General features: G+C 57.5%; 3 protein-coding genes across 11 annotated transcripts in view; 1 reads left to right on the forward strand and 2 right to left on the reverse strand.

Moving 5' to 3' along the window:
* The window catches only part of MTMR14 (myotubularin related protein 14), a 34,199-nt gene extending 31,136 nt beyond the window's left edge, over positions 1-3,063 (reverse strand). For 2 of the 5 annotated variants that reach the window (XM_075095934.1, XM_075095932.1), the window contains exons 1-2: positions 2,880-3,062; positions 2,654-2,799 (exon numbers count right to left, since the gene is read on the reverse strand). In XM_075095934.1, coding sequence (XP_074952035.1) covers positions 2,654-2,799; positions 2,880-3,002 — 269 coding nt within the window. In that variant the 5' untranslated portion in view covers positions 3,003-3,062. Of the gene's footprint in view, positions 1-2,653; positions 2,800-2,879 lie in introns of all 5 variants that reach the window. The other 3 variants (XM_075095936.1, XM_075095935.1, XR_012661027.1) reach the window with 2 other exon arrangements.
* A 2,318-nt stretch (positions 3,064-5,381) lies between these two features.
* Positions 5,382-19,141, forward strand: LHFPL4 (LHFPL tetraspan subfamily member 4). Of its 2 annotated transcripts, none has more exons than XM_075095939.1 (4): positions 5,382-6,402; positions 17,946-18,182; positions 18,403-18,419; positions 19,018-19,141. In XM_075095939.1, exons 1-4 carry the CDS (start codon positions 5,997-5,999, stop codon positions 19,024-19,026), a joined length of 669 nt encoding a protein of 222 aa, XP_074952040.1. In that variant the 5' UTR covers positions 5,382-5,996; the 3' UTR covers positions 19,027-19,141. The 2 variants fall into 2 exon arrangements, with proteins under 2 accessions (XP_074952040.1, XP_074952038.1); XM_075095937.1 differs by lacking the exon at positions 19,018-19,141 and adding an exon at positions 18,660-18,800.
* A 2,747-nt stretch (positions 19,142-21,888) lies between these two features.
* Positions 21,889-24,459, reverse strand: part of SETD5 (SET domain containing 5) — a 68,952-nt gene continuing 66,381 nt past the window's right edge. For 3 of the 4 annotated variants that reach the window (XM_075095926.1, XM_075095929.1, XM_075095927.1), the window contains one exon: positions 21,889-24,205. In XM_075095926.1, the coding sequence (XP_074952027.1) occupies positions 23,606-24,205 (600 nt within the window). In that variant the 3' untranslated portion in view covers positions 21,889-23,605. The remainder of the gene's footprint in view (positions 24,206-24,459) is intronic. The other variant, XR_012661026.1, reaches the window with a different exon arrangement.

Here is a 24,459-nt window from a genome sequence, read left to right on the forward strand (position 1 = left end):
CTGCTCCTTCCAGGGGGATGCCGAGCTCTCCAAGCATGAGGAAGCTGCTCCTGGCTGTGAGACATGCTCTGCTACTTCCTGTGGCTCTCCATGAGCAGGACCTGACCAAGGGGCATACAGCCACCTTGCTCGAGAGCCAAAAAACACACACCAAATTCCTCCCACTACCTCCTGCACCTGCCTAGATTTCAGAGTATTGTCAGCAAAGTTCGATGAAGCAACATCCTGTCCTCCCCCAGCTGCCCAGCTGCAGAATGATCAGGATCAGGCAGCTGACCTGGGTTAAAAATATCCATTTTTTGCTGTTTCCCCACACGGCTTCAGAAGCAGCTGTACCAGCAGAACTGATGGGGCAGCACCAAGTTCACATAAGTGAGAACTGCTTCCAAAAGACCTTGGTATTCTCAGAGGTGTGAAGTCTCCTGTACAGTTCAAGGAGCTCTTACCAGCTGACTAAGAACACTACAAAGATGAAAGGCAGCCAAAGATGCTCAGTCCTAGAGAGAGCATCCTGTTCACTTGAAGAGGTTCTTGTGTTCTGTAACACAAGAATTGCAACAGGCTTGTCCTGGTTTCAGCTGGGATAGAGTTAATCTTCTTTGTAGTAGCTAGTATGGGGCTATGTTTTGGATTTGTGCTGGAAACAGTAGTGATAATGCGGAGATGTTTTAATTGTTGCTAAGTGGTGCTTACACTGGTCAAGGACTTTTTCAGCTCCCCCTGCTCTGCTGGATACACAAGAAGCTGGGAGGGGACACAGCTGACCCAAACTGACCACAGGGATATTCCATACCATATGACGTCGTGCTCAGTATATAAAGCTGGGGGAAGAAGGAAGGGTGGGGACATTTGGAGTGATTATGTTTGTCTTCCCAAGTAACTGTTTTGTGTGACGGAGCCCTGCTTTCCTGGAGATGGCTGAACACCTGCCTGCCCATGGGAAGTAGTGAATGAATTCCTTGTTTTGCCTTGCTTGTGCGCGCAGCTTTTGCTTTTATGTATTAAACTGTCTTTATCTCAACCCAGGAGTTTCCTCACTTTTACTCTTCCGATTCCCTCCCCCATCCCGCTGAGGGGGAATGAGCAAGCGGCTGCTTGGTGCTCAGTTGCTGACTGGAGCTAAACCACGACAAGCATCTATTTCACAAGTATTCCACAGAGTACAATGATGCAACTAAAAACCGGGTTTTCCTGAAACTATTTAGTGCCTTTTACAGAGATTATCACCCCAAAATCAGGAGGAGAGGGATGATGAAGGGTAGTCTGTTTCCATAACTCTCTGGAACAGCAAATCAAGACTTGGAAAGAATTGGTATTTAAAATGTCAGTTGCCCCTGCTGCCTTGCAAAAGTCTTGGAAGAAAACAGGGCACTGAGGGTAAGTACACATGTTTTGAGCACTGATCAGAAAAATTAAGCATCCTTTGCTCTTCCACGAACAGAAAAAGCAGAAGCATTCGGTTTCTCTTCCCTAAAACCACTCTTACTTACATTTACAGCCTCAGACTTTAGTTTCCCTTTTTTTGCAGCAAGGGGTTTAATCTTTCTAACCTGATCTAAATGTTAAGCAGAAATTCTCCCACCTGACAATCAGTTGTGGCTGTTTTTCAGAGACCCCTTCCTATGACACCCAGTCCACGTGCCCATGCAGCTGCTGACGGTTTGCCTTCCTCAGGCAAAGCAGCTGGCTGTGCCGCTGCCGCAAGGGGAACATGGTGACCGCCGTCCTTTTGAACACGTTACTCTTGTCACAGACACAGTTAAGACTGTGAAATTGCATTATGTTTTGTTAGAAGAGAAAATAAAAAACCAAGAGGCTGTTGTTAGAGTCGCAGGGAGCAGCTAACACTCAGCCACAAGCGAGACCAGGGCGATTCTGAGCTTGTGGGTCAAAGTCCAGGCATGAGTTGGCTTAGACTTGAGCTAAAGTGCAAGCAAGCATTTCCCGTTAACTCACTAAACCTTGGTGCCCACTGACCCACCCTCCATGGTGGGGGCAGACTATTTCTGTCAAGATTGTCTCGTCTGTCCAGCCCCTATCAGTGCTTCACCCCCTTCCCTGACACTTTCCAGACTAAAGTTTCTCTAATTAGAGGCCTTCTGGCAAGACCAGAGACACTTCATCAAGACAGGGAGAGCATCACAGTCCTGCTCCCAGCCACAAGCTCTGGGAGCCTCCAGGTGAGCTGCAACACAGTGATCATAAGGATCCCACGCCGTGCTCAGGTCTGCCAGAGGAGAGCAGACAGAGGAGCTAGCGCTGCCGGGGGCACCCCCTTTCCTTCGCGCCCCTCGCGCTGCCCCTTGGCTTCGCAGCTACCATGCCACCGAAACCCAAGAGACTCGGAGGAGCCCCGCGGGAGTCCGGCAGCGCGGCCTTGGTAGGCGGCGAGGGGCGCCCCGGGAAAGGCGTGCCCGGCGCCTGACACCGCCGGTTATAATTAGCCCCGTGCAGGCGGGAGGGGGGGGCTGGCGGGGCGGCCCCCGGGGGATCCGGAGCGGCAGCGGCTCCCGGCAGGCGCGGAAGCTCCCCGGGGCAAAACGGGAAGCCGCCTAGGCCGGCTGTCAGCCGCGGAGGAGGACCGACAGAACACCGGAAGAACCGAGAGGGGACCTGGAGGGGGAACCAGGGCGGGGGACCCCGGTAGCCTTACGGGTCGCGGCCGGCGCCAGTGTCGCGCTCCAGGAGGACGATGTGCCGCGGGTAGTGTGCGCAGACCTCGCCGTGCGCGTTGGGGATCACGCTGTAACGGTAATCGCGGCTGAAGAGCTCCAGGCACCGCCGCTCGATCCGCTCCACCTGCGGACGGGACAGCCGCCGGTCAGCGCCCGCCGCCCCGGTCCTCACCGCGCCGCCCCCGGCCGCCCCGGTCCCCTCACCTTCGCGGCGCCGCCGCCGTCCTTGGCGCGGTACTGTGCTCGTGAGAACTCCAGCAGCAGCTCGGCCAGGGCGCGGTCCCCGGAGCCCGCCGGGGGGCAGCCGCGGGCTGCCGCCGCCGCCATCCCCTCACCGCTCACCGCCGCCGCTCCATGGCCCCACCCGTCGCTTCCGCCCGCCGCCACCGTCGCTTCCGCCCGTCCGGCCAATCACCGCTCGCTCCTACCGCTGGCGTCATCGGGACGCGACACGCTGCCGCTAGGTGCGCCCCGGCCGATGCCGCACACCCCGGCCCTGCAGCCCGCCTTCCCCTCCCGCTCCGAGCGGACCCCGCCGCGCCCCGGCGCCTGAGGAGCCGCCTGGCCCCGATGCGAGCCCGCCGCGGGAGGAGCGGGGGCTGGGCCCGGGCCCGCGGGCGGGCTGCGCTCCCCGGCACCGGGCGCGGCTCAACGGCTCCGTGTCTGGGTGGGGACCGTTGAGGAGCGGCGTCCCTCGGGGTCCGCACGGGGACCGGGGGTATTTAACGTTTCCGTCAATGACTTGGCGGGATCGCGCCCACCCTTAGCCGGTTTGCAGGTGACACCGAGCCGAGCGGTGCAGGTGGCACGGCAGAAGGACGGGATGCCGTCTCGAGGGGCCGGGACAGGGTGGGGAGGCGGGCCTGTGAGAGCCTCGTGGCGTTCAATCGGGCCAAGTGCAGGGTCCTGCAGCTGGGTCGGGGCAACACCGGGTATCAATATAGGCTGGGGGATGAAGGGATTGAGAGCAGGTCTGCAGAGAAGGACTTGGGGGTACTGGGGGACAAAAAACTGGACATGAGCCAACAATATGTACTTGCAGCCCAAAAGGCCAACTGTATCCAGGGCTGCATCAAAAGCAGTGCAGCCAGCAGGGTGAGGGAGGTGATTCTACCCCTCTGCTCTACTCTGGTGAGACCCCACCCGGAGTGCTGTGTCCAGCTCTAGAGGCCCTCAGCACAAGAAGGACATGTAACTGTTGGGAGTGGGTCTAGAGGAGGCCACAAAAATGATCTGGGGGCTGGAGCACCTCTCCTATGAGGACAGGCTGAGAGAGTTGGGTTGTTCAGCCTGGAGAAGGCTGAAGGAGGACCTTATTGCAGCCTTCTAGTACTTAAAGGGGGACTATAGGAAGGATGGGGACAAACTCTTTAGCAAGGCCTGTTGTGACAGGACATGGGGTTTCAAACAAATGGTTTCAAACTAAAGGAGGGTAGATTTAGGCTGGATATAAGGAAAAAAATTTATATGAGGGTGGTGAAACACTGGAACAGGTTGCCCAGAGAGGCTGTGGAGGCCCCATCCCTAGCGACATTCAAAGTCAGGTTGGAGGGGCTCTGAGCAAGCTGATCTAGTTGAAGATCTCCCTGCTCACTGCAGGGGGGGTTGGACTAGATAACCTCTAAAGGTCCCTTCCAACACAAACCATTCTATGATTCTACTGGAGCTGCAGCGAGCTGGGGGCCACCAAGGCTTTGCATAAACCTCATTTTAGCCCTGGAGGGAGATGGGGCAAAGGTCTGTGGGCAGTGCTGAGGTGGTCTGGCCATGGCACTCTGCAGCTCAGCTGTGCCCAGGATGGGAGCAGGGATGAGGCCAGCTCATGCTGTTCATACCGGGGTTAGTGGAGAGCACTGTCACACCACTGGCGCACAGGGCAGACCACTCCCTTGCTCTTGCAGGGGAACACAAAACCATTTTTCATCTGCATATGTCCAGTTTGCAGATCAGCTGCAAACCTTGAGAAGGCCTGGATGAGAAGGCGGCCTTTGGAGCGTGTCATATAATCACAGAATCATTAAGGTTGGAAAAGACCTCTGAGATCATCAAGTCCAACCATCAACCCAACACCACTGTGCCCCCTAAACCATGCCCTGAAGTGCCATGTCTACGTGTTTTTTGAACACCTCCAGGGATGGTGATTCCCACCACCTCTCTCGGCAGCCTGTTCCAGTGCCTGAACACTCTTTCAGTAATTTTTCCTAATATCCAATCTAAACCTCCCCTGACACAGTTTAAGGCCATTTCCTCTCATCCTATTGCTAGTAACTTGGGAGAACAACCTCCCCACCTCACTACAACCTCCATTCAGGTAGTTTTAGAGAGTGATAAGGTCTCCCCTCAGCGGCCTCTTCTCCAGACTAAACCCTAGCTCCCTCAGCTGCTCCCCAGCCCCGCTGCCCTTCACACCCGTGCCGTGACGGCCGGGTTTGCGGCAGCTCCAGCCGAGCCTTCGGGAGGAGGGGGGCCCGAGGCAGTCGGGTCTCTGCTGGAGTTTCGGGGCCAGCGTGAGGCTGCGGGGCGGGGCAGGACCCCTTGCAAGGCACTCACCGCCATGCCCCCGCATGCTGGCAGCCTGCGGCGCCCGGACCCGGCACCCCCGTACCCCGGCCCGGAGCCGCCGGGGCAGGCCAGGGGCACAGGACCGGGCCCTGTTGCTCCCGGTGCCGGTGCGGCCCACGCTGGCCGTAACTTGCTCCAGCCCTACCGAGCCGTCAGGGAAGCCCGCGGCCCGCCGCGTGGAGTGCTCCCCCGAGATCCCGGGAGGTTGAGTGTCCTCCCCGCGGGCCGGCTCCGGCCGAACGCGCCCACGCGTGTGTCTGCTGGCGTGAACGGGGGCGGCCCGGGGTACCGGAGGCGGCCCGCCGCCGCCTCGGCCCCGCTTCACCGCCCCGCTCCGAACCCTGCCAAGGCGGCCCCAACCCTGCCGAGGCTGATCCGAACTTCTCCGAGGCTGCCCGAACCCTGCCGAGGCGGCCCGAACTTCCCCGAGGAGGTCCGAACCATCCCGAGCCTCCCCGAACCTCCCCGAAGTCTGCCGAGCGCATTCCGAACCCCGCCGAGCCCGTCCCGAGCGTTGCCGAAGGTGCCCGAGCCCTCGGCGGGCGGAGCCGAAGGCGGCCGAAGCGGCCCGATCCCCGCGGGGCGCGCGCGGCGGGCTGGGCTCGGCTCCGCAGTGGCGGGGGGGCGCAGAGGCGGCAGCCAAGATGGCGGCGCGGGTGGCGCAGGGGCCGGCAGCCCTTGGGCGCTCCTAGGCCGCGGTCCCCCCCACCCCGGGCGGGCTCCCCGCCGTGGCGGCGCCCCCCGTTTGCGACCGGCAGGATGCTGCCCTCGCAGGAAGCCTCCAAGCTCTACCATGACAACTACGTGCGGAACTCCCGCGCCATCGGCGTGCTCTGGGCCATCTTCACCATCTGCTTCGCCATCATCAACGTGGTGGTTTTCATCCAGCCCTACTGGGTGGGCGACAGCGTCAACACCCCCAAGCCCGGTTACTTCGGGCTGTTCCACTACTGCGTGGGCAGCGGGCTGGCGGGCCGGGAGCTGTCGTGCCGCGGCTCCTTCACCGACTTCAGCACCATCCCCTCGGGCGCCTTCCAGGCGGCGGCCTTCTTCGTGCTGCTCTCCATGGTCCTGACGCTGGGCTGCATCACCTGCTTCGCCCTCTTCTTCTTCTGCAACACCGCCACCGTCTACAAGATCTGCGCCTGGATGCAGCTGCTGGCAGGTACCCACCGACACCGGGCACCACCGGGCACCGGCAGGCCTCCTCCCGGCCTTTGGGGCGTGGGGGGCGCAGGGTTTGGCCGGGACAGCAGTGCTAAGCGCAGGTGGTGGGTGCCTGGTGAGCCCCAGGCACTGGTAACGGGGCCCCTGACTGCAGGGAATGCCAGACTTGCCCGAGAAAGCTGGGCTGGGGACATGTACTGTGGATCCATAGGACGTCCCGGCCAGGAAATGGCCCCAGGATATCCCAGGGCTTCCTGGGACACCCAGTCCAGGCACTAGTGCTGATGGAGTACCAGGAATGGGCACCAGCTCGCGGCGCTGGTACCCAGGGCTCCCCAGGCACTGGTAGCAGGGCCCTTGGCCACAGGAAACACAGAGCTTGCTCAAGTAAGCTGGACTGGGTCCAAGCACTGCAAGGCCATGGTTCCAGAAAGCAGCCCCGGGGCTTCCTGGGACACCCAGGCCAGACACTAGCACTGGCAGAGCACCACGAATGGGCGCTGGCACCCAGGACACTCCAGGGCTTCCTGGGACAGTCAGGCAAGGCACTAGCCCTGGCGGAGCACCAGGAAGAGGTGCCAGCTCTAGGCCCTGGCACCCGGAGCTCCCTGGGCAGAGGTTGGGTGCAGGGAACACTGAGATTGGTTCAAGGAAGCTGGGCAGGATATAAGCACTGCAGGGCCATGGGGCACCGCAGACAAGAACTGTCCCCAGGGCGCCCCAGAGCTTCCTGGGTCAGCCAGGCCAGGCACTAGCACTGACAGAGGGCTGGCAATGGGCACCTGTTCTGGACACTGGCACCCAGGGCTCCCCAGGGAATCACAGAACTCCCTGAGACACAGCGGGGAAGCTGGATGAGGGACCCACCTCAGAACATGCACCAGCCCTGGGGCACCTGGATAGCCTGGAGCACCCTAGGACAGCCGGGTCAGGCACTGGCCTTGGAGCACCCCAGGACACCCTGGGCTAGGGACCAGCCTGGGGCACCCCACTACACCCCAGTCAGGGACCAGCTCTGGGACACCCTACAGCAAGGACTGCCCCACAGCACCAAGTACCAGCTGCAAGGATGCCCTAGGACACCCTGGACCTGGGACCAGCCCCCTGAGGACTCAGACCCCCCGGGGCACCCCACATCAGGGAACTGGTCTCCCTGTCTACCCAGACTGAAGGGCATCCCTAAGCAAGCCCACCCCTAGGATATACCCACCTTAGGGGGACCCGTTCACTGGCAGGAACCCATGCACAGACCGCTCAGCCCTGTAGAAGCACCTGTGCACAGACAGACCCTCCAGCTCCCCCTTAAAGAGATGTTGTGCCCAGGCCCCCTCTCTCCCTCCAGCATCACGAAAGGGTTGTGAGGACAGGCCTTCCCCAGCTCTCTGCATAAAGAGACCCCAAGTATAGCACTTCCCACAGAGGGACACCATATGCTTACCTTGATGTCTCTTCAGAAGTGACCACAGGCTAAAGTCCTGTCACTCCCCCCAAAAGTGGCCCTGTCTATAGATCCTTCTTAGCTCCTTCCACAAAAGAAGCCCCACCATAGATGCACCCCAACATCCTCATAGAGTCACTGCTCAAAGGGACACTGTACAATAACCCAGCGGTCTCCCTAGAAGGAGACCTGATGCATATATTATTACGGACCCCAAGTATCCCCTTGTGCACAGTCCTCCAAGCTGTCCTCACAGAGTGTCAGTCCTTTTGGGAGAAAGACCCTGAGAAGAGATGCTGAGATTCCTCCAGTAGCGGGACCCTTTGCTTCCTTCTCTTGCCAGTTTTACGACATGTAGAAAGACATTGCATTACTCCCCACTACATGCAAAGTGGGAATAGACCCAGAGCTTCCACCAGAAGGACCCAGAGTCCCCTATATTCCTAATGGAAGGACCCCAGTCCACCCCCGTGGGAGAAGGGCCCCAGTCATTGATGTGGGAGGATCAGCCCCTCCCATGTCAAGGGCTTGTAACTAGCCTGGCTCTCTCCCTTGCAGCTGGCTTGGGCTGGAAAGCCTGACCTCTCCTTACCCAGATCAGGACCACAGCCAGACCTGGAGCTGCCTTGGCTTATCAGGAAATTCCTTCATCTTTAATTTTCCCTACCCCAAAGATTTACTGGTTTAAGGCAAGCTCAGAGCCCAAATCCTACCAATTGTCAGCAGCTTAATCAAGCGCTTGGAGCGCCTGGACAGTGCTGCTGCTGTGCAGGAAGCTGCGTGGCAGAGGGCACTGCACTGAAGGCAGCCCTGGCCTTCCTCCCCAGTACTACTTGTCCTGGCCTGGCTCAGGCTTGAGTGGCCACAGCAGCACTCCGCTGCTGTCACCTCTAGGTACCCCTCTGCCCTGCCCTGGGACATGTCCCTGCTCACACTTTGCCCCTCGCAGCTCTACTTGCGGGGCTCACAACCGCACTTGTGTGAACCCCCAGTGCGCGGCTTGCTGCAGCCACGGGCCGGCTCTCCCGGCCCCATCTGGCCCCAGGCTTGGCTCAGAGCTCTCCCAGAGCAGCATGGCTACACAGCCTTTCTGTGTCAGGGAAAGTCCAAGGCAGCATTAACAGAGGCTGGCTGTCCACCCTGCCCTGAGGCAGCACGAGAGAGAGCTTCTGTCCTGCAGGAGAGGCTGGTGTCACCACCAGGGAGGGCCAGGGCACAGAGGTGGTGGTGTGGTGTGTGGAAGAAGGAACCTCATATCGGGGGAGCTGGGCAGGCCTGAACTTCCTTGGGCATGTCAGAGGCAGCCACAGGTGGATCTGTTACCTTGCGCATGGGGAAGGACCTGCCGTGACCCATGGAGAGGATGCCATGGGCCAAATCCCATGGGTAGAGCTGGGATGTGGCCCGTCGTAGGCTCTGGTGCAGTGTGATGGCAAGGTTTGGAGATTCACCAGTCTGGGATGTTGGAGGGTTGTGCCAGAGCAGAGGGCTTGGTGGGGCAGAGAAGGGAAAGGCATTCCTCCTGCCTTGGTGAGGTTTTAGCTGAAGGAGGACTTGCACCACTCCAGCAGAAGCAACAGCAAGGCTCAAAGTTTCATGGGTTCACTGGTGAAAACCAGGTAAATGAGGTGAAAGGCAGAGAGACAGGGCAGAGGTGGGTCCACCCCATCCCTATGGGGTGGCCAGTGCAGAATACAGGGCTGCTGAGCAAGGGCACGAATGGGCTCTTCAGAGGAGAAAAGTCAAGAGCAGGACAGTGGGGGAGGAGGATGATCAGGAATTCAGTATCTCTTTCAGAAAAAAAAAAAGTTTAAATCATCAATGTCTAATTAGTGCACAACAATCAAGGAAGGGTTTAATTAGAACTTCTCAGAAAGCTCCAGCTCAAAAGCCACTGCCCCCCTAGGAGGAAACTGGATCTAATTAAGAGGAAAGACTCTGCTTTATCGCAAATAGAAACATAGCCATCTGCCCTGTTCAAAATCCCTGTAATGCAAAACGGGAGATTTGCTAAATCTGTCTGTTATAAAACCAGAAATGGGCATTTAACATGAGCATGTCAACAACTGTATGACTGACAGCATCCTGATGCCACCCCAGTCCTCAGAATTAGTGGAGGAGCTCCTTCAGAAAGTCCCAAGGGATGATGCTTACTTGAAGAGAAATGGGCTGCATGGGTAATCCCTCTCATCCACCCTCCATGGAAGGCAGGTACAGGAGTGAGATGAAGGCAGCTGGGCTGATTTTGTCTGCGTTCCAGCGACCACACAACAGTCACCTGCTGGAGACCAGGGCGCAGGAACACACCACCGCCACCACCACACACTGAGGTGGATGCCCAGGAGCCTGAGATTTCCTCTGATTCCCTAATTCTCTGCTGTAACATAAGACGTGGTCACCCTGTGAGTTAACTCTGAGCTCTGAACATAGTTGTCCTGATGTCTGGCACTAATGCTGGAGCAAGAGACCTGAGCCACCTCTGTGTGGTACCACACTCACATACCTCCCGTGAGGATGGTCACCCTGAGTGGGTCCAGGGCTCTGTTTTCAGGGTGGCTTTGGTTTTGTACTTACAGTCTACTAAAACAGGCAGCCAGCTGGGCACACAGTCCCTCTCGCACAGAGGAAGTGGCTGCCCACGTTTGAAGGTATTTCCCCACGCTTCAATTCTGGCAGTTAGCGTGGTGAGATCTTCCAGCTCCCTTAGGCCAGGCACAAGTGTGGCACACTGGGTGCTTTTCCACCCAGGGCCATGTCATTGCCCACGGGGCTGGGATTTGTCTTTATCAGTGGCATTTTGGCATTACTTATGCCGTGTCCAGGTGCCTTGCCTGATGGAGAATGTGATAATACTTACCCATCTCAGCCCTTTTCTCCTTTGGGAGACACCCTTCAGAGCTACACTCACCTCTCAGATGGGCCCTTCCCATCCACCAGAGCATGAACCAGGGAGCAGAGGCAGAGCTTTGATCTTCATCTTCTGCACCTGAGCTGAATTTGCCACCATCTGAGCTGGGACCCCTCACACGGTGCAGCTGCATGGCATCGTTTTGGCATGTCTGTGGAAAGGAGCGGTTAGGAAGCCCGTGGCCAACTGCTGGGCTGAGCATTACTGAGCTGCAAGGTGTGGTGGGTGGCTGCAGCCATAAGGGAGAGCAGGGTCTGGCCCGAGAGGATGCTGCAGCCCCAAAACACTCCCTGGTACTGGCAGCAATGCAGTTGCTCTGCTGAGCCACGTTAGGACAGGCTCATCTTCCCAACTTGCTGGAGAGCCAGCTCCTCTCAGAGAGAGTTTGAGGTGTCAAAGAAATTGTTTTAATGGATACAAAAGTCATTCACTGAAATTCTTAATGAAAAAAATGAGAGACAGATACCACTGCTCCAAACCAGCTGTGAGTGTAACTGGGACAGCTGCTGGGAACGCGGATGAAGTAGCCTCAAGCGCTTTCTCTGCCCAAGGGAGAAATAAGGCCAATATATGATCTTCCAGGTGAACTGCTTCCACCTGCTGACTCTGCAGTAAAAAAGACAACATCACTGCAAGAAAGCTTTGCATTTGCTGAATTACCAGCTTCTGGCCCCAAGAAAAGCTTTCCTGAAGATTTCCCCTCTCCTTCCCCTGCCACCCCTGCCCTGCAGTGGGGATGGGCACAGCAACGCAGCACAGACCTCGCATCCGTCCAGTGCCTTGTGCTCTGCAGCAGCCAGCCCTGGGGTTTGGAAGGCAGCGTAACCCTCCCATAGTAGCTGTTAATGTGGCTAGGGACCTGCAGGGAGGGGCTGAGCCAAGCATTCTGGAGCTGCTCATGTCCTGGAGCTTACATCCCTTAACTATTGTTCCAGATAAAGTAACTGTCAGTTCTGATTCATATAAACTTGTAACTATTCTGAATCCTGCTGATTTTTTGGCTCAGAAACAGCCTGTGGAGCAAAATGCCGTAAGGGAGCTCCTGTCTGTGTAAAAGGCTGGTGCTTGCTGTCCCGAGCATGCTGCCTTTAGTTTTCATTTATTTTTGAGGGATTTCTATTTTGGGCAAGGGAGGGGCTGTGTTTGTTCCCTTTCCTTTTGGCGCTCAGCTCTCAGGAGGCTTCCTAGTGAGAAGAAGTCACTGCAGACCCCAAAGGCACCTCATAGCCTCTGTTTCCCTGGGGATTAGAGAATAATAGAACCATAGAATTGTTTAGGTTGGAAAATACCTTTAAGATCATCAAGTCCACCACTAAACCATGTTCCTAAACGCCATGTCTACACATCTTTTAAATACCTCCAGGGATTGTGACTCAACCACTTCCCTGGGCAGCCTGTTCCAGTGCTTGACAACCCTTTCAGTAAAGAAATTTCTCCTAATATCCAATCTAAACCTCCCCTGATGCAGCTTCAGGCCATTTCACCCATGTCCTGTAACTTGGGAGAAGAGACCAACACCCACCTCACTACAACCTCCTCTCACTTAGTTGTAGAGAGTGATAAGGTCTCCCTCAGCCTCCTTTTCTCCAGACTAAACAACCCCAGCTCCCTCAGCCGCTCCTCATAAGACTTGTTCTCTAGACCCTTCACCAGCTTTGTTGCCCTTCTCTGGACACGCTCCAGCACCTCCACGTCCCTCTTGCCGTGAGGGGCCCAAAACTGAACACAGTACTCGAGGTGCAGCCTCACCAGTGCCGAGTACAGGGGCACGATCACTTCCCTACTCCTGATGGCCATGCTATTCCTGATACAAGCCAGGATGCCGTTGGCCTTCTTGGCCACCTGGCCACGCTGCTGGCTCATGTTCAGCCGGCTGTCAACCAACACCCCCAGGTCCTTCTCTGCTGGGCAGCTCTCCAGCCACTCCTCCCCAAGCCTGTAGCGTTTCATGGGGTTGTTGTGGCCCAAGTGCAGGACCCGGCACTTGGCCTTGTTAAACCTTATACAGTTGACCTCGGCCCATCGATCCAGCCTGTCCAGGTCCCTCTGCAGAGCCTTCCTACCCTCGAGCAGATCAACACTCCTGCCCAATTTGGTGTCATCCACAAACTGACCGAGGGTGCACTCGATCCCCTCATCCAGATCATTGATAAAGATATAAAACAGAACTGGCCCCAAAACTGAGCCCTGGAGAACCCTGTTCATGACCAGCTGCCAACTGGATTTAGCTCTATTCACCGCAACTCTCTGGGCTTGGCCATCCAGCCAGTTTTTTACCCAACAAAGAATACACCCGTCCAAGCCATGAGCTGCCAGCTTCTCTAGGAGGATGCTGTGGGAAACGGTGTCAAAAGCTTTACTAAATTCCAGGTAGACAACATCCCCAGCCTTTCCCTCATCCACTAGGTGGGTTACCTGGTAACAGGAGGAGATCAGGTTGGTCAAGCAGGACCTGCCTTTCGCAAACCCATGCTAATTGGGCCTGATCCCCTGGTAGTCCTCATTGTGCTGTGTGGTGGCACTCAAGATGATCTGCTCCATAATCTTCCCTGGCACTGAGGTCCGGCTGACAGGCCTGTAGTTCCCCAGATCCTCCTTCTGGCCCTTCTTGTAGATGTGCATCACATTTGCTAACCTCCAGTCAACTGGGAGCTCCCCAGTTAGCCAGGACTGATGATAAAGGATGGGAAGTGGCTTGGTGAGCGCTTCTGCCAGCTCCCTCAGTCCCCTTGGGTGGATCCCATCCGGACCCATAGTCTTGTGTGTGTCTAAGTGGTGTACTGGCCACTAACCAATTCCCCTGAGATTATGGGGGCTTCATTCTGCTCCCTGTCCTTGTCTTGCAGCTCAGGGGGCTGGGTACCTGGAGAACAACTAGTCTTAGTATTAAAGACTGAGGCTAAGAAAGCATTGAGTACTTAAGGCATTAAGTACCTCAGCCTTTTGCTCAGGGGCTGGTGTGCAGTGCCCAGGGGCACCATGTCAGAGATCCCCAGTGGGGACCCCTGATGTGCCATCAGCATCATGGCGAGCGGCTGTGGGCACAGGGGAGGATATGGCACCTACAGGTTCCTCCCCTTCAGCACAGGTAGATGTGAGGGGCTGGGGGCTGGGGTGGGGTGTGTCACCGAAATGCTGGCAGAGAGGCCTGACTGCGGTGAAGGTGAGAGTGATGTGCACGAGGGCAGGGGCCAGCCAGCTTGCTGAACCCAAGGGAAGGCGAGCCACTGCCCATGGGGCCAAACACCTTGCTGTCCCGAAGCCAGGTGTAACAAGCCCCTTTAGGACCTAGCAGTTGCTGGTTTTCCCCCAGTTACCCCCACATTTTCTAGTTTTCAGTCCCTTGAGCGATGCCCTCTGGGCCAGTGCTCAGGGGGAAGGCCATGTCGCTCAGCTGCAGGGCATGTCCTTAACCCCTTCCACCCATGGCAGGTGAGAGCAGTAAAAGCCAGTCTTCACCCAAAGCTGCAAACTTAACTAGACAGCAAAAGTGATTAAAAATCACATTTGAATCCTGCAGGTGCAACTGCACAGGACTGGGGCAGCACCAGGATAACCCTTGTACTTGATGAACACACAGGTTACTCAGACAGTCCAAATTAGCAAATTCATCTTCTACCAGGGGATGTTACCCTGCCAGGAAGAGCTGCCTCATCTCTCCCTGCTAAAATCTTGCTCCAGTGCTGCAGCCTGAGTGATAACATTGATCTCCCTTCAACTAATTTCTTTTGCAAGGATATCAAAAACCCTTGAGATGGCCATTTCATTTCTAGGTGACCCTGGCAAGGCGCCACCAAGGAGTGGGAAGCCATGAACCAGCTGCAAAACCAAGCCAAAAAATGCTGGTTTCCCTGGGGCCAGAGCTCCAGCCCCAGCCCCAGCAGGATCCCGCGGGCTGTTGTGAAAACTGCAGCCAGTTTGTCCTCCCTCTGCGTACACCCTGCCCCGGTGATGACCGAAATGCCCAGTCCCAAATCCATCTGTCCAACTGGGAAAACTCTGGAAGAGGAAGTTGGAGCCTGGGAGGGAAGGATGGCAGCTGTGGGGCTTGATGAAGCGGCTGGCTGTCCTCGGTGCACCAGCAGTGGGGACTGGCACCACACCCTCAGAAGAACAGGAATTAAAACCAAAATGGATTATATGCATGATTTTTTTGCTTTTTAATAGTCTGTTGTAGGAGTCATCGCTTGGTGTTTTTCATGGGGTTTCAAGGTGTAGAAATAGGCTGTTTTAAACAAAATCCAACATTTTTCTGCAGGTCCACAAGGGACCTCGGGGTGTTTGGAGACAGGTGCTGGCAGAAGGGTGCTGTGGGCAGAGGGATGGGCAGGCCGAGCCCCGGCCTTGTGCCCCTTGGACCTGCTGTGAGGGGTTGTTGAAAAGGGCAGTGCTGAGGCCTGTTGATCCTGTGGGGATCGCCTCCTTCTTCTTGTTCTGCGCTTCAATGTCGCTCCTTGCTGCGGGCATGGGAAGGTGTTTCCAGGACATGGGTTGGCCTGGGGACTTGCAGAAAAGGGAATTGATTGTGACAGAGCAGAGGACTCGGCTTACTTCTGGGAACACGTAGGACAGATGGGAAGAGGAGAGCACTGCTCTGCTCTTTGCTGGGAAGGGACCTGTCTTCGGTGGCATGTCCCCACCATGGCCGCTTCCCGGGGATCTGCACAGCAGTGAGGGGCTCGTGGGAACAGGCCGGTTGCCCTCAGGCAGAGGTGTTTGAGTGTGCATGGTGGCTTGGGAGCAATCCTTTGCCCTGGTAGTAAATTTGTGGTTTAATTCTCTGGGGCAAACAGGGGCTGTGAGATCTTGGGCAGAGCTCCTCGGGCTGTTCCGTGGGCCAGGACACAGGGTCCCCTTGCCCCGCTGCCAGCACAGAGCGTGCACGTGGGGAGAGGAGGAGCCAGGGCAGGCAGGTACCAGCTAGAGCCAGCACCGGTGGTCCTGGCAGCAGTCATTGCTGCCTGTCTGCCGTGGCTGTGTTGTGACAACCTGCTGCACTGGTAGCTCACGTGCTCTGTGTTTTTCCCATAACTTTTGCCTTAAACTGTGTCTCTCGTGTCCTCCATGAGTGCCATAGCCCTCCAGCATATTAATCGACTGCCTCCTGCATCACTGCCCCATCCTGCCATGTTTGGGACCTGCCAGTGTCCTTGGAGGACCTCACCATTGCAGCCTGTGGTGTTTGCAGAGCAGCAAGCTCTCAGCAAGCTCCTGCTTCACCCAGGCAGCCGGATCCACCTGGAGCCCAAATAAATGCTCAGAAATGCAGAGGAAATACTGATGCTCACAGAGTCCAGGGAAAGAGACAGGGGCTGCTGTTCTGCTCCTGCAAAGGACTGACCAAGGGCCATGAACAAAAGCTGGGAGCCAGCCTGAATCCCTGCTGATGCAGGTAAAATTGGCACCTGATTTTTTTTTTTAACTTAAATTTGCCTTCGCTTACAGCCCTGTTCTCTTCTGGGCTGAGAGGAGCTGTTGCCGAGGGCTGCTGCCCACCCAGGCAGCTGGAGTGCTGGCCTTGCTGCTCACCGTGCTTTCCTCTGGCCTCACTGTGCTTTTCTCCGCCTCACCAAATTCAGCAGAGCCATTATAGCAGTGCCCATTTCCACACTGGGTCATGTCAGCCTGACCAGTGCCATGGGGGCAAAACCCCACCCTTGCCAGGGGTGGCCACAGAGCACCTTAGCATTTTTTGCAGTTTCACTGCACCAGGAACTTAGTGGGGTCTTAAAATCCTCTCGGCATCTCTGCTGCCCCACGGAGAGTCCCTGGCACAGGCCTGTCATCCCTCCTCGCTTTTGATTCAGTCACTCAGCTGAACTAAATGGCATCTAGCTTGACGGTGCCCAGGTTAGCGGGCAGGCCAGGTTGCTGCTCCCCAGTTACCGTGCAGTGTATGGTGTCAGTGCTGATTATGTTTCCTTCCAGAGGGGATGGTTTTGGGTTGGTCTGGTCCCAGTGGACAGGGAGTTCCCCCAGATGTGGCTATTATTGGCTGGGAGTCCCTGGTGATGGTGTGTTGGGAGATGCTGGCTTGCTGGTTCCTCACACGTGCACTGTGCTCTGCAGCTGTGCCGTGCCGGGGTGGCATGGGGGCTGTGTACGGTGGTAAATCAGCTTGCAGAGCTTGCCTCTGTCTTCTGAGATGCTTTTTCCAAGCAGGTTTGTAGTGTGGATGGAGAAGGCAGGCAGAGGCCAGGCAGCAGCTGGTGGGCGGTATTATGTGCCACCGTATGGGCTGCTGACAGCGACTCACCTTGACATCCCTGCCCTTTCCCACGAGAGTGGACGGTGCAGCTCATCAGGATGCCAGGGCCATGCCAAGTCCTGGTGCGATGCCCTGTGCTCACTTGCCCCCCTTCCTGGGACTTCCCTTCCCCACCAAGAGCAGCTAAAAGCGCAGGTCAGCACCCCAAGAGCTAGCCAGGAGTTGCTGCCACAGCAGCACTCATGCCCAGCAGGGTTGGGAGGTACTTGTTGCTTATGTGGGCAGAAGCCTCTCAGGTCTTGCCTAACCTGGGACAAAAATACTCACAGCATACCCCAGCTTCTCTACAATGTCATTAATACTTTTAGCCTTACCAGCTGATGTGGGATGAGGAGCTTTTGCACTGGCTGTAGTTAGAAAAACCATTGCCTCCTGACGTTGACAGTCACAGTCTTTGTCTCAGCATTTCCCTTCCCGTTCATCCTGGTGCTCCCTGATGTCTCCCTGCTCAGCAAAGGGTGCACGGGTTGGAGGCACGCTGAGCAATTGAGTCCCCACCCCGGGCATGGTGCTTGCAGGGCTGCGAGGTGGTTAGATGTGGGTGCTTCCAGGGATGATGACCCTCTTGGCAGGCAGCATCCCTCCCTGCAGCATGCTGGTAGCTCCTGCCCACGGGCAGGGAGCCTGTGGCGTTGAGGAAAGCCTGTGGGGAACCACTGATCCTGTGGCTCATGCGCAAAGAAACCGAGCCCCTGATGTCCCCATTTGCGCGTGGGCCAGGTTTGGGGCAACCACATGCAAACACAGTCTCTGGGGCTGCCAGGGCAGTGGTGGCTATCACCCGCTGTGCTACCTGCTTGTTGTGGGGCACGGTGGGCTCCCAGTTGGGGCACAGGCTGCTCTCAGGCACTGGCCGGGGAGTTCAGCACCCAGCACTGCCACCCCTGTGTCCCCTCTGATGCCCCTGCCTCCTCTCCCCTCCTGCAGCGCTCTGCCTGGTGTTGGGCTGCATGATCTTTCCTGATGGCTGGGATGCAGAGACCATACGGGACATGTGTGGGGAAAAGACAGGGAAGTACTCCCTGGGTGACTGCTCCGTGCGCTGGGCTTATATCCTGGCCATCATCGGAATCCTCAACGCCCTCATCCTTTCCTTCCTGGCCTTTGTCCTCGGCAACCGGCAGAATGACCTGCTGCACGAGGAGCTCAAGACAGAGAGCAAAGGTGAGTGCCGTGCTGCCGGGGGTCCGGGGGCCCCGTGCCACGGTCCTGGGGAGGATCCTGGGTGGGAATAGCCTGGGGGACTCAGCCCCTCTGGCAGCCTGCAGCCGGGCAAGGGTCCCATGGGCTTAACTGTCACCTGCAAAGCGAGGCAGGCTGGGCAGTTTGGGAGCGGGCTGCCAAGCCCCTGCCCTGCCTGATGCTCTCTTTTCTGTTTCCACAGATTTTGTCGGCACAGCGGTAAGTCCTGAGTGTCGCTGTCCCACCCCCTAGCCCTGACCATGCGGTGTGTCTGGGTGTGACCCTGCTGGGTGGCCCCACATGGGACGGGCAGTGAGGGGACCCTGGCTGTGTGGGGCAGCGGGGCTGGGGGCAGGGGGGAAGGGAGGCAGCTGGGATAGGGGCAGGCATGCGCATGGCATGTGCTGGCGGCACGATGGCGGAGCCAGGCCTGCCCGACCCACTGTGCTCTCCCTACAGAGGATATAAGGCCAAGTGCCTGCAGCAGGACCCTCTCTCCGCGGCTGGCAGCCTGGGTGCTCCCTCCCTGTCCTGCCCTTCATCTGCTGCCAGCGGCCACGCAGCGTCCCACGCCGCCCCGGGCCCTTCTGCCCGCACCGGGGACACGCCGGCCGCCTGCCGCATCCACAGCCACCTCCATGTCCACGCCGGCACCGCCATCCCATGTGCCCTGCCAGCTCCACACCTCCCGCTGCCCGTGGGCCACCACCCGGGGAGGATGCCCCAAACTTGCTTCGTTCGAGAACAGCATCCAACTGTGGTTTTGTTTCGAGGAAAGAACAGTCTCAGAGTTTTTAACAGATTTCTACATCCCCAGGACTCCTGACCCGCTGCCTCCCACCCAAACGCACACCCAGTGATGCCCCGCGCCGGCTGCTCCAGGCCCCAGCCTCCTCCCCGCTCCCATTTTGTACAGCTCCGAGATCGTCTCCACAACTGGGGGACCCGGTGGCCAGGACGGGGCCCAACCCCTACTTTTACGTGTAAATTCATATTCTCTATACAGGGTAAAGTGACTTGAGCCCCCATCTCCCCCTGTCCTGGGAGCCTGGCCTCAGGACATGGTGTTTCCTGGCGCAAGGCCAGGGCCGCAGGCTGCTGCTTGCTCCCCCCCAGCGCGGGGACCGCAGGGGCCTCACTGCCGCTGGCTGCTGGGACACACGACTCGTGCCGCCTCCGCTGAATGTAAGCCCTGGTAAGTGGGAGCAGCTGAACATGCAAACACCCCCTGGGCGGGCACAGGAGGACCCCCCCCACCAGCCTCCTCCCAGAGCTGGCTGCGGGCTGTTGCCAAATGCCTTTCCCTCCCCATCCCCATACGGTGCTTTATCTCCACTGGTAACAGCAAGGCTCTCCCTGCCACATGGTGTGGCTGGGGGCAGGCCTGGACACTCCTGCGCCCACCCCAGCATCCAAGCTGTGTCCCCTGGCTGGACCTTGCTAGCATGTGGCGACAGCCTGGGGGGAGCCAGTGGCAGCTCCCAGGGCGGTGCTGAGCCCGGCAGCCTCCGACCACGACCCAGCCTCAATCGCACACACATAGCACCCAGGAGCTGGCACCGACACCCCCGGCACCCTCCCCGGCACGGGCGGCCACGGCCCAGCTGCAACTCTGCTGGCCAGACCGGTGCATGTGGGCTTCCCTGGGTCCTGGCCATGGGGGCTCAGGTCATCGCAGGCCTTGCAATGCAATAAAGTCCTCAGCACTGGCTGTGTCTCAGTGCGAGTAGCTGGGGGCTGTTTACAGGGCCCCCAGCTCTCCAGGGAGCGACAGGCCAAGGGGCTCGTGGGGGCCCTGGCAGAGCGGGACCTGGGTGCTGGGCGAGCTCTGGGAGCGGGGCTGAGCTGGGTGCCAGGAGCAGAGTGGGGCCCTGGGAAGGGCAGTGCCAGGCAGAGGAGCTGCTGCCAACAGGGCCAGGCTGCGGCGTGGGGAGGCTGCCGGGAAGCGGCAATGAAGAGCTCTGCAGGAACCATCGCCCAGCCTGGCAAGCTGGGTCAGCCGGGGCTGGCAGGAGCCGGTAAGTCATGCCCTGAGACCCTGTGGGGCAGCAGTGAGGGACGGAGCCATGCCAAAACACCGGCTGGGAGCCAAAGTCACCTGGGATGGCGTGGGTGCTGGCACTCCTCTGCCTACGGCTTCCGCCAGCCACAAGCCCGGCAGCGCCCATGTCCCTGGATCGGGGCCGGCAGGAGCCCCCGTGCCTGGCCCTGGCAGCACCCGGGTCTTGCCAGCTTGTGAGTGCTGTTGCCAGTTGAATTGGAAAAAACAAAGGAAGAAACATCAGTGGAGAAAGGAATACAGTAGCTGTAATATATCTGTATTTTAGTACAAAGTTTGATACAGTGTTTCACAAAACCTTATTGAAAAATATAATTCAAACCAGACAAGCTCAGAGCCCTGTGCTGTGGGGGGGGACTGGGACGGGCTCCTCTGGGCACTGCTGATGAAGATGAGAGGGTTTGCATGGAGGTTGTTGGAGGGCCCTGTGTGGGCACCAGCCATGGCACAGCTGCATGGGGTGGGGTGAGGGGCCAGGTGGGCGCCCAAGCAGTGGCAGGGAAGGGAGGCTGGGGAGCTCGCCCTGAGCCTCTGGCTGTGCAGGCTGGCACACGAAGGGGGGGACAGCCCACAGGGAGGAAGGAGGTGGGGTGGGGGTCCCTCCCCTTCTGCTCAGCCACACATCCCCTGGGGCTGGTGAGCCACAGCACATCACAGGCAGGCTGTTGGCTTGTGGGCTGACATGGGCCAGCAGGAACCTCCTGAAATTCAAAATTCCTGCAACTACATGGACAAAAAAAAAACCCCTAAAACCCATATGGCCCCGCAGTCCAATGGCGTGCTCTGGTAGACAAGCAGGGACAGTGCCTCCTGCGCTGTGCCAGTGTCAGGGCAGCCTGGGGTCCTCTTGGACATCTGGAGAGCTTCAGCCAGCTCTGGCCTCCCCGGTATGGGACACACTTGTGGCCCTGGTGACCCCTGTGCAGGCACATGGCATGGAGAAGAGGAGGCCAAGGATGGATGGGCTTACTCAAGCCTCCAGGAGAGGAGAGTTTGTGGCTCCCCACAGCTGCCTCGGGGGAAGGTGCAGAGGAGATGGAGCCAGACTCTTCTTGTGGACACATGGGGACAGGACAAGGTACCACAGACATTCTCACATGGTGTTGGGGGAACATTTTCACAGTAGGGGCGGTCAAACACAGGAGGCGATGGGCACCTTGGATGTGCTGGCTTTGAGGATCAGCACTTGGCACACCTGGGTGACCCCGCTCCAGGCTCAGCCCATCTCAGGCTTCCTAAGGAAAAGGCAAGCAGCATCAAAACCAAAAGCCCTGGGCACCAGCACACCAGAAAACAGGTTTTGAAGTGGATATAGTAGTGCAGGGGGCATCCTCCACCCCATCTCCTCCTCAAATGAGCTTGAGCAAGGAGAAGAGCAGCAGTGCAGCCACAATCTCACAACACCAGCTAGGAGGCTCTGGGAATTTCCCTTTCCCCAGGAATGGCGGCTCCCGGAGCAGCCCCTGGCTTCACCTGAAGTGCTGGCAAAAGGGAAGCTCTGCAGGGCCACTCTGCAGGGATTCATCTACCCTTCAGGGACAGGGAGGAGAGACCAATGCGCACCCCCCTCACCCCATGACTTGGGCACCAGTGCTGAAGGCGGTAAGGAAACAGGGACTTTCAAAAATATTGGTTTTCAAGTTAAGTATTTTTATTATCAAAATTATTACATCTCTTGTGAAAGTTCAAATGTTACAGCATGGTGTAAAAACTCCACTAGAGTAAGAAGCTACAGCCCCCACGTTTCCAAGAGCTTTCCAGGGTCCCTCCCTCCTGCCCCCCTGCTGTGCCCAAAGGTGCCAGAGCCTCCAGGCAGGGCCCCCCTGGCCGCCTCCTGCTGCCCTGGCAGGGCAGAGCCTGCCTGCCCCGTGCTGCTCAGAGCACGGAAGGGGAGGCTGCACCCCCAGGGCTAAGCCGAGTGAAGTTTACACCTATTTTATACAGTATACAGACACCCAACTGCGGGGTGACAAGTTCCATCCCAACACGCTCACAGCCAGACAGTGTGAGAAAGTTACTCTTTGTTTCAATATTTTAAAAGTCTCCCCTAGGTTGAACAAACACCTGATTTCAGTTGTGAATTAGAGAAACCTGTAACAGTCCTAAAAAAAAGGAAGAAGACTGTGCATCTGGAAAGACAGGGGAGACAGACTCACAGCATTATGTTATCCAAGAGAAAGGAGAAGTTCCACTGCAGCACCAGGGATGACACCTGTCGTATATTAGCTAACCTACTATGGTTATAACTGAATATAAAATTAGATAAATAAAAACACGCCCGATATTACAGTAAACAAGTGAGAAAGAAGCTGGCAATCGTATGGAATTGAACAGACAGCGCACTGTGTCTGGGCTGGCTCTGCTGCCACACTCGGCGGGCGAGGGCAGCTGGGAAAGACACCCTGCACTGCACAGGGCGCACCTGGCTCAGCACAGACCAGGGTCCCTGCTGAACACCTAACCACCCCGTCTGCAGCCCCTGCTCCTTGGCCAGGCAGCCCCACACGCGCCGCAGCGCCATTTTGCTTATCAGGCCCCTGGTTGCCCCCAGTGTGTCTGTGCACCGGCAGCCAGAGGCTCCCCCCGGCATGGTGGCAATGTGGCAGCGCCGCCACAGCAATGCTCCCGTTCACAGACCTGCGACGGACGTGGCGATCGCGCCCTGTCGGAGCAGCACGCGACAGTGCATCCTGATCCTTTGCAGCGACAGGCACACGCACTCCAACCCCCCGCCCCGTGCTAGTTCACATTTGCGGAGACTCTTGTCCTGGAAAAAGCTCCGACCGTGGCAGTCATAACCCAGGCCCAAAGGCAGCTGGTGTGTGCTCGTCTGCTTGTGACTGGAATGATCGTAACGGATTAAAGCCCTCCCCAGAACGCACTGAGAACCTGACCTATAAAGAGAGCTTTGGGATTGGAGTTCAACTTCCCCCAACGTTTTCTTTAAACTGCTTTCGTATTCAAAAAGATGTCCGCACTGCATGAGTGACTATGGCCATGGGCACGGACAGAGACAGAGGCTGCACCACAGTCATTGCACTTGAACCATTTGCCTTTTTTTCTTTTTTTCTTTTTTCCTTTTTTTTTTTTCTTTTTTTTTTTTGCAATGTACCCACAAGTCAGGGAACGGCTTTGCTACAGTCTCTGCCTCAGAGAAATCTGCATTCTCCTACACGGCCAGAGGCCAATACTGCTCACAAACCTCACCCGTGCATTTCAGACCTCAGCCTCTGACCCCTGGCACCCCAGCATCAGGGGCAAGCTCCCAACACTGGCCCAGGAGCCACTTCCAGAGGTGACTAGAAGGAGCTATGGGCAGTTTGGTCCTCCTGGAGTCCAGGCAGCCCTAGGAAAGTCCTGTTTGAGTCTTTACTCCAGAACCTTGAAGCTGCTGCAGTCTGTACTGATGGACATTGCTTCCCCCGCGGTGTGGATAGTGTTGTGCATTGGAAATCACTGCCCCCCGGGAGCCCTGGTAGAGAACAGACTGCCCAGAATTCGGTAGACTGATAGTCCGCAAGTCTGACTGTAGTGACCTAGCACTTTGGGAAGCGGAGGTGGAGCCTGACGTGCCTGTGCAGGGCTGGGAGCCTGACTCGGAGGAAAGAGAGTCCACAGCCGTCTGCTGCGCTGGGCTGGCAGCAGCAGGGGAGCTCTTCTTCAGGAGGCTGCTGCTGATGCTGCCAGAGTGCTGCTGGCTGCTGTAATACCCCGAATTCCCTGTAAACAGGGCAGAGGAGTCTGTGGAGACCGAGTGGGCAGGGCTGGAATACGAGGTGGAGGAGAGGGATGTTTCTGAGGAACCATGAGAGAGGTTGTGACCTGTCCTCTGTGCTGCTGCTCGATAGCTGTACCCAGGAGATGGAGTAAGGTGTCCTCTGTAGGGGGAGGAACTCTGCTGGAGAAGGGTCTGTGATTCTGCCTGGGGACTGTCAGACTGCAGGAGCTGAACAAGTCGGTGGGGAGGGGGAAGAAAAAAAAAAAACAACAAAAACCACACATCAGACTGACTTCCCCGTTTCCTACTGCCTTCTCATGCCAAAGGTGCTTAGTGTAGCAGCATTGGGAGTAACTGGCAGCCAAACCCAGTTTCACAGAATCACAGAATAGCAGGGGTTGGAAGGGACCTCTGGAGATCATCTCATCCAACTCCCCTGCTTGAGCAGGCACACCCAGAGCAGGGGGCACAGGACCGTGTCC

Source organism: Phalacrocorax aristotelis, chromosome 6 (genome assembly GCF_949628215.1).
Source record: "Phalacrocorax aristotelis chromosome 6, bGulAri2.1, whole genome shotgun sequence".
NCBI lineage: Eukaryota > Metazoa > Chordata > Aves > Suliformes > Phalacrocoracidae > Phalacrocorax > Phalacrocorax aristotelis.

Coding starts and splice junctions, on each gene's coding strand:
- LHFPL4 (XM_075095939.1), top strand. CDS start 5,997: ATGCTGCCCTCGCAGGAAGCCTCCAAGCTCTACCATGACAACTACGTG. Junction 6,403..17,945: donor CTGGATGCAGCTGCTGGCAG/GTACCCACCGAC, acceptor CCCCTCCTGCAG/CGCTCTGCCTGGTGTTGGGC.